Source organism: Podarcis muralis, chromosome 13, assembly GCF_964188315.1.
Source record: "Podarcis muralis chromosome 13, rPodMur119.hap1.1, whole genome shotgun sequence".
Lineage (NCBI taxonomy): Eukaryota > Metazoa > Chordata > Lepidosauria > Squamata > Lacertidae > Podarcis > Podarcis muralis.
The window spans coordinates 58,174,501-58,183,583 of NC_135667.1; the positions used below are offsets into that span (position 1 = coordinate 58,174,501).

The following is a 9,083-nucleotide window of genomic DNA, read 5'->3' on the forward strand; positions in this document are numbered from 1 at the left end:
GTGTGACTCTGCATGCTCAGCATGGAAGCTGGATCATGACTGTTGTTCTCCATTAATGCTGTTTTGTGCATTTGCTAGGACAGACAGGGGGAGTTTGCACTTGCAGCCTTACCAATTTCTCTGGTTAAAGGGACCTTGCCCACATACACAACTGTGTGCACAGTTCAATCTACTCCCCAGTGATGTATGGAGAAGCCAGTACATCAACAGGTGTTCCCTACTCTTCACATCATCATCATCATCATTTATAGGCTGCCCATCTGACTAGGTTGCCCCAGCCACTCTGAGTAGCTTTTTCATTCATGGTGTAAAATGCTTGCACATGCATCTGTGCATGATAACTCACAGTAGAAGTTCTCCTACTGTCTGGAGAAAATGGAGCAAGCAAAGTAGCCTTTCATTCAGTGCATAATGTGTAGTAAGAGAGGCTTGTATCTCACTGGGATCCCGTTGGGGAGCGAGAGCACTTTCCTGAGGAATTTGTTCTGCACTATTTCTAAGGCTTTGTTAGCCTTTGGGTCCATGCCCCATATCGCTATTCCATAGAGCATCTGGGAAACCACTTCGCTGGCAAAGATTTTCAACACAGGTTCTAGTAACTGGCCACCCACCGTAAAATAGAATTTCATTAATGCCCCACAAGCTTTCTGCGCTTTGAGTTTCGTAGCCTCAACGTGCCCCTTCCATGACAGCATCTCAGTGAAGAGAACTCCCAGATATCTGAAGGAGCATGTTTGCTCCAGATTCTGCTGATCCATTTTCCATTTGGATCTGGGACTACGCTTCCCAAAGACCATAATTTTGGTCTTGGAGTAATCATTATCATTATATGATAATATATTTCAGTATGTCAATCTCTGGTAAATGGCACCTTGTACCTTTGAATAGCAGGGGATGCGGGTGGCGTTGTGGGTAAAAGCCTCAGCGCCTAGGGCTTGCCGATCGAAAGGTCGGCGGTTCAAATCCCCGCGGCTGGGTGCGCTCCCGTTGATCGGTCCCAGCGCCTGCCAACCTAGCAGTTCGAAAGCACCTCCGGGTGCAAGTAGATAAATAGGGACCGCTTACTGGCGGGAAGGTAAACGGTGTTTCCGTGTGTTGCGCTGGCTTGCCAGATGCAGCTTTGTCACGCTGGCCACGTGACCCGGAAGTGTCTCCGGACAGCGCTGGCCCCCTGCCTCTTGAGTGAGATGGGCGCACAACCCTAGAGTCTGTCAAGACTGGCCCGTACGGGCAGGGGTACCTTTACCTTTACCTTTGAATAGCACTGCAAAAACCAGTTACTGGCACTAAATAAAAATATAGAAACGTCAACTGTTTAAATCAAGGCCACCTCACATGCTGTTAAACATAATTGTATAGGCCTAGGTACTTTAAGTGTAAAGCATTAAAGCTACTTTCTGTAAAAATAAATAAATCACTGTGTGGCCATGGGTATAGAACTGCTAAGAATAAGGTCACACCAAAATAGAAAAAAGGCTATTACATATAGTTGAAATACATACGAAAATTTGCAGGTTAGATTAAAATCTGGGAACCTTTTTTCTATTGTTGATAGCTGTTAATGGTTCTGTACTTAACTGTTGTTTCTTCGCAAGCAGCCCCTGGGGCAAAGATTTAGGGCAACTTACATTTTTACACAAAGCCCACAAAGGAGTAGTTCTCACTGCAGTTTCCTCAATGGCTCCCAATTTTACCTAAAGAAATTTGAATAAAGGACCATGTGCAGGGCACAGCTTTGTCTCCTCTTGGCTTAAACCTCCTTTTTCTTTTCTTTTCAACTAACATAGCCTCTGCACATGCACAGGGTTCATGATTCAGCAATCTATTATACCATTTAAAGTGTTACATCCCCTGACTAAATTACCATTGGAATAAAGCCATGATTGGCTTTTCTTACTAGGGACTCAAGGAAGGGGTAGATGTAAGAGACCAAATTCCCAAGGGCCGAAAACTTGTTTAGTCAATTTAAAATCCATTTTCCCAGTTTGATGTCCTAAGACATTTTGATACATATGCTTTCCTGTTTCTTGCTGCTTAGGAAGCAGGCTTATAAATCTTAAACTTTAAACAGATCAGAATTTCACCATTCAGACAACCCAACAACTCAACTTTTCCACCGAAAGCCAGTAATAAAAGTTTGGTCAAATTAAATTCCTAATCAAGTCTCAGCACTAATTGATGACGTTTCCTGCATGTCTGCACCCCAGGCAAAGAAAATTGGGAGCTACATGCCTTCTTTATCTACAGGAGTTAGGGGTACAGATCGCTTTTCAAAAATGTTTCACAAATGTGGGTTGTTATTATTTTGTGTCATCACCCCCCCCCATCATTAGCAGAACAATCGACCGCCCTCTTGTGTCTAAGTGAAAATGGCCAGACAGTCACGGTTCATAAGATTTTTAATATTCTCAGTCATTTCAGCCTTACCATTAGCAGATCAAATTTTCTGCCCTTTATTTGCAGGAAAAAATGATCAAGGCTCATTTCACCTAATTATGAATTTGTATGTGCTTTAAAGAGGGATGTGGGTGGCGCTGTGGGTTAAACCAGAGCCTAGGACTTAGAATCATAGAATCATAGAGTTGGAAGAGACCACAAGGGCCATCGAGTCCAACCCCCTGCCAAGCAGGAAACACCATCAGAGCACTCCTGACATATGGTTGTCAAGCCTCTGCTTAAAGACCTCCAAAGACGGAGACTCCACCACACTCCTTGGCAGCAAATTCCACTGTCGAACAGCTCTTACTGTCAGGAAGTTCTTCCTAATGTTTAGGTGGAATCTTCTTTCTTGTAGTTTGGATCCATTGCTCCGTGTCCGCTTCTCTGGAGCAGCAGAAAACAACCTTTCTCCCTCCTCTATGTGACATCCTTTTATATATTTGAACATGGCTATCATATCACCCCTTAACCTCCTCTTCTCCAGGCTAAGCATGCCCAGCTCCCTTAGCCGTTCCTCATAAGGCATCGTTTCCAGGCCTTTGACCATTTTGGTTGCCCTCCTCTGGACACGTTCCAGTTTGTCAGTGTCCTTCTTGAACTGTGGTGCCCAGAACTGGACACAGTACTCCAGGTGAGGTCTGACCAGAGCAGAATACAGTGGCACTATTACTTCCCTTGATCTAGATGCTATACTCCTATTGATGCAGCCCAGAATTTCATTGGCTTTTTTAGCTGCCGCGTCACACTGTTGGCTCATGTCAAGTTTGTGAAGGCGGAGTAAACGCCTTCTTCAGCTCGGTTTTTTGAGGACTATAAATCTGTTGGAAGTCTATATCATTTAATTCTGAGAAAACGCACAGAGAAACGCAAGAAAACTTGGATTCAATTATCTAAGACGCATGTCGAAAAAGAAACATAAAAGAATTAAATGATATAGACTTCCAACAGATTTATAGTCCTCAAAAAAACCGAGCTGAAGAAGGCGTTTACTCCGAAACAGGGCCCTGTCCTGGTCACCACTACTGAGTCGTACATCTGATTCACACTCCGGATACTCCTTTTTGGCCCTATTTGATTCTTTATTCTTTATTCTGATTTTATATAATATGGACTCTTTTTGACTGCCATTGAGACTTGTATAAAACAATTGTTGTGTACTGGTATTTTATGTACCTTTATACCATATCACTGCATATTTGAAACTACATTATTTCTGCACTTAAACGTTGTATCTAAATTTACTATTACCTTAAAACTATCGTACTTACACGTTGTGTTTAAATTTACTATTAGCTTCAAACTGTTATTCTTAGCAGAATATACACGTTTTTCTTTTCAACTCTCGAGTAGGAATTATTCCTTATATTGAAACTTGTGGCCAGAGCTCTTGGTATATCCTTTTCAGTGTATTTTCAACAAGAACTCCAATTTCTTTAATGATTTAAATAACAGACAAAATGGTGAAAACCCCTAGATACGCACTCAAATGCTTGGTATCACCAGCTCTGCTTCAAAACATCACCACTTTCACCTCCCACTTCTTAAAACTATTCCAAACTCAGAAAACCAATCCTTCCATCTTTCTATACCAAAGAGCAAAGCTCAGCTGAATTTCAGCCCATCACCCCACCCTACCCCCACCCCACCATAACTTCACTCTCCAATGCTTGCAGACACATTCCTTACCCTTCCTTCTAATTACCTCTAGCACCTTCACATTACACACAACATACAATCCACCACTGAACTACTCTTCCACATAGCCATCGATTTGTATGGTTGGAAGGGACCCTGGGGTCATCCAGTCCAACCCACTGAAATACAGGGATCTTAGCACCATGACCTCCCTTTTGCAACAAGATTTGTACTACCAAAAAGACACACACACTTATGTACACAAGCATGACTGGAGAGGGACATACAATCACGCCCCTATGTTCATCCAATTAAATTAGTTATTTTTAAACTAAAAAAAAAATGTTTCTGTAGCTCACATTTCAGAACTGCCAATGGTGAATGACACAATGTAACTGGATCAAAAAAAATCATTATTCATTATGTACACTGGCAATATCACAGCTTGACTTATTATTTATTTACAAATTTTAATGTGGGTTGTAAAACTGGTTCTTACATTAGTTTACAGTTTGTGGAGAATATTCTCACCTCAGATCACTACTCTTAAGATTTCACAATTCTCTTTCTTTTAAGTCACACCAGTCCCATCACGTGGCAGAAGAAAACAGGAAGAACTTTCTGGTGGTAAAAGATGTTTAGCAGTGGAACAGACTCCCAGAAGGTGGTAGACTCTCCTTCTTTAGATGATTTTAAGCAGAGGTTGGATGGCCAACTGCCAGTGCTTCTTTAACTGTGATTCCTGCATTTCAGGAAATTAGACTTCCAGCACTACAACTCCATGAAAACTGAAGCCTTTGCTTGCTACCCTATAGAGCCTGTTTCCTAAAAACAGGCCAGATAATTTTGGGACCTAGCCTGTTTGCTGCTCCTTATTTGTACTCCAAAACAACTTAAATGGGTCTTGCTGAAGTTTAATTTGCTACTAGCTTAGTTCAGGTAGGTAGCTGTGTTGGTTTGATGCAGTCAAAATATATAAAATCAATTAAAAAATTGTCCAGTAGCACCTTAGAGAACAACTAAGTTTGTTCTTGGTATAAGCTTTTGTGTGCATGCACACTTCTTCAGATACAGTGGTGCCCCGCAAGACGAATAACTCGCTAGACGAAAGGGTTTTCCGTTTTTTGAGTCATTCCGCAAGACGAATTTCCCTATGGGCTTGCTTCGCAAGACGAAACGTCTTGCGAGTTTGTTTCCTTTTTCTTAAAGCCGCTAAGCCGTTAATAGCCGCTAAGCCGCTAATAGCCGTGCTTCGCAAGACGAAAAAACCGCAAGACGAAGAGACTCGCGGAACGGATTAATTTCGTTTTGCGAGGCACCACTGTACACTGAAACAGAAGTCACCAGACCCTTCTATATAGTGGGAGGGTGGGGTGGAGGTTTTCTCAGAAGGGTTGTAGGAGATGGGTGATTTACCATACCCATTGAGTCACCAGCTTAGTGTTAAGCTCTGTGTTTTCTGATGCAGAGAAGTGATGCTAACTGATTGAAACCTGGAAGCCCAGGAAGCTGCCTTTATGCCATGGCCCAACGGTCCATCTAGTTCTGGACTGTCTGCACTGACTGGCAGAGGCTCCCAGGGTTTCTGGCAGGGGGCAATTCCCAGCTGTACCTGAGGAGGTGGGGTTTGCACCTGGCTGGGACCTTTTGCATGCATAAGCAAATACCATGTGACTAAGCTAGACCTCTTCCCAGAGGCTTAGGACAGTGACAGCTTCTGAAGACCCCTGTAATGACTAATGGATCACTCAAACTAGAATGGATTAAGTTGTGTTATTGGTAAGTAGAACCTTTCTGCAAAATGATACAAGATGAGCTCTCTGTGCTGGCCAACCAGAAAGGGACTGGGGTGGGGAATCAGTCCTTCTCCAGATGTTATTGGGCTACAATTTCTAGCCTCCCCAATCTTTGGTCCTGCTGGCTGGGCTAGGTTCCCCATCCCTGTTTGAGAAGCTCCCTCAACAAAGCAGAGAGTGACTTCAATGCCCCACAGTGCAACTAACATGTTTCAAGTGCATCTTAGAGATGCAGTCTTCCCACACACCTGAAGAAGTGCAAATAGTGATGGAAAATAAAAATAGTGGGGAGGAGTTCACAATGTTTTGTCAGCAAGAATATTACAGACAACAGTTTGGGGTGGTGGGAGCCTCTGGTTCATACACACAAAGAAACAATTTTCATAAAATGCTGCCTTTCTTTCCCAGTTCAAAATATGCTCTGCATTTTTGAAAGTCCAGGAGTGCCCAACTGAAAACAACCAGGGTGGTTTTTTTAATGCTCTGTTAAGTCACAAATCCCTGTGGCGCAAATGCATGCAAACACACACACACACACACACGGAACAGCAACTGGAGCAATCAGACCAAGAGCAAAACAACTTTTACATGGAAGATGGAAGGAAGCACAGCCCCCTTCAGCGTGCCCAGAAGCTGGTCGGGCATGAAGATGAAGTGTATACCAGAGCACATGGCCCGCGTTGGTGTTGGGAGCTGGGTCTCCCCTCCAGCCACCAGCCTCCAGCCCTCCTGAAGATGCTGCTCCTGGGCTACCGCCGGCGAATGGGCTTGTACACACACACAGACAGCAGGATCATGGCGACGAGCAGGATGCCAAAGACACTTCCCATCAGAACTGCAAGAGAAAGGAAGAGCGAGAGCCTGGGCTGATAAGGCATGGAGGAGGGCAGCCAGGGACTGATTCTGTCTACAGGGCACGCTGCTCTCTCTTCAAGAGCAGGAGCTGGGAGACACAGGGTGCAGTTACAGGCTGGGAAGAGGACTTGGGAGAAACCAGGGTTCAAATTTCCACTCGACCGTGAAGCTCCCTAAAGGTAAAGGGACCCCTGACCGTTAAGTCCAGTCGCAGATGACTCTGGGGTTGTGGCGCTCATCTCGCTTTATTGGTCATGTGGCCAGCATGACTAAGCTGCTTCTGGCGAACCAGAGCAGCGCATTGAAATGCCGTTTACCTTCCCGCCGGAGCGGTACCTATTTATCTACTTGCACTTTGATGTGCTTTCGAACTGCTAGGTTGGCAGGAGCAGGGACCGAGCAACGGGAGCTCACCCCGTCGTGGGGATTCAAACCGTCAACCTTCTGATCGGCAAGCCCTAGGCTCTGTGGTTTAGACCACAGCACCTAGGAGCCCTCAAAGGCCAATCACTCACAGTGCCTTCCAGCCTTCGCTACCAATTCCTCCCATTTTCAGAATTCCTTGGACTCTCGCTCTCATCCTTGGGCACAACAAGAACCAGTGCTCCTACTGAGCATCTGCTAGAGCAGAAGCAGGGAAGCTGTAGCCCTCCAGATTCTGTTGGACTCTGCCAGGGGCTGTCAATGGGGAAATTCCAGTCTGCAATCCTTGCTGGCCCCATCCAGGCTGCAAGTAAATGCAGTTGGGCCAGGAACTGCCTGGCAGGGTGAGGAGAAAGTGCTGGGAGCCCCAGCCTGGCTGGGAAAAGAAACAGCCAAATGACCAGCAAGCTGATTGTGGGGATTCTCAGAAGCATAATGAGGAACACATTTGGAAGTCTTCTTCACAGGATAGGAGGAATAGTACAACTTATTACTGATGCAACTTTCTGACAGTGAGGTGTAAATCTCAGCACATTTAAGTCACAATTGGACTGGGAGGCAAAACAATTCAAGAAAGGAAGCTCAGTGCTGAGAGCCAGCCCAGGAGGCACCAAGGCCTCTGAATGCCAGTTGCCAGGAGGAGAGAAAAGGGCTCTTGCGCTCAGGTCTCACTTGCCAGTTTCCCCCTGTGAGAACAGGATGCTGGACTGGATGGGTCACTGGCCTGATCCAGCAGTCTCCTCTGGTATTAAAAAAAGACATGCAGGGTCCACAGAGTCTGTCTTTTCCATGGCTTTTCACACACACACACACACCCCCGCAGCATAGGCAGGGTGTCCCAGAGGCCATCTAGTCTACCCCAGGCAGGGGCTACCTCCTCCTTCCCTGGCCCCGGCTGCTAAGGGCAAACCAGTTCATCCTGCCAGCCCTTAGCTAGAGAAGGTCTTTGGCCCTGCAAGGAGAACTGAGCCAGGAATCACAGGGATGGAAGTGGGGAGGGAGGCAAAGCCCCCCCCCCCAAGTTCCGGGGCTCCCTTTCCGGGGGGGGGCGAACCTGCAAGCGGCGGGCGCGGAGTGATGGGCTTGGGACAGGCGAGGGAGGCGGAGGACTGGAGGGGTGGGAGGCGGGTGCAGGGCCGTGGGACCCAGGCGTCCGAGGAGGGTGCCCTCTCTTCCTCGGGCTCCTCACCCAGGTTCTGCGTCTGGAGCACGGCGTAGGGCCGGCTGTTCCCTGGCGGGGCCGCCTCGGCCTCGTCCCGCAGCGCGTCTCCGCCGGCCGCCCGCAGCAGCAGCAGCAGCAGCAGCCCCGCCGCCCGGCAGCCGCCGCGCCGCCCCATCCTCGCCAGGCCCCGCGCCGGCAGCGGAGGCCGAGGCCGCCCGCCCTTCCTTCCTTCGTCCTCCTCGGGCCCAAGCCGCAGGGCAGCCCCGCCCGCCAAATCCCCGTAGCTCCACCCGGTGTCTTCTGCACGTGTGGATGCGGCCAAGTTGCCAGCACGTGTTAGCTCAAGGTGCTTCGAACGGCAACCTGGCCGGTGGGCCCCGCAATGCCACGCTCTGCCCAGCGCAGGGAGGGCGAGTCAGCGAGGGGGTTGCCAACCGGGCCAACAAAAGGTTGCGCGTGGACACGTGGGCTTTAGGACCCCGGGGTCCCCTTCAGACCCCCTCCCGAGCATTGCATGCTGGGAGTGGTAGTCTCCATTCTCGGGTGCCGCGGGACTCTCTGGAGAGGCGTCCGGGCATAAAGAGGGAGGAAAGTGGAAACTTGACCGCGCGATTCCCGGCGTCCCTGCTCGGAAGGAAACCCACTGAATTCAAGTGTGCATAGGACTGTAGCCTAAATGCAAATAACCTAAGCAGGCTTCAAAACCATGGGTCAGTCAATGCAGCTTTTAATTTCCTGCTCTTTTTATTGCATTTTAATCAATGTTATCTCGT

General features: G+C 47.5%; 1 protein-coding gene across 1 annotated transcript; it reads right to left on the bottom strand.

Moving 5' to 3' along the window:
* Positions 1 to 4,512: 4,512 nt before the first annotated feature.
* On the bottom strand, positions 4,513 to 8,610 carry C13H12orf76 (chromosome 13 C12orf76 homolog). The gene is made up of 2 exons (XM_077917735.1): positions 8,338 to 8,610; positions 4,513 to 6,705 (listed from the first exon to the last, which is right to left on the bottom strand). The coding sequence occupies exons 1-2, from the start codon at positions 8,483 to 8,485 to the stop codon at positions 6,620 to 6,622; spliced, it is 234 nt and encodes a 77-aa protein (XP_077773861.1). The 5' UTR covers positions 8,486 to 8,610; the 3' UTR covers positions 4,513 to 6,619.
* Positions 8,611 to 9,083: the final 473 nt, after the last annotated feature.

Bases quoted from the DNA above. Each gene is read 5' to 3' on its own strand.
- C13H12orf76 (XM_077917735.1), bottom strand. From the start codon at position 8,485: ATGGGGCGGCGCGGCGGCTGCCGGGCGGCGGGGCTGCTGCTGCTGCTG. The intron at 6,706-8,337 runs GTGAGGAGCCCG...TTTCTCTTGCAG, and splicing joins GCTCCAGACGCAGAACCTGG to TTCTGATGGGAAGTGTCTTT.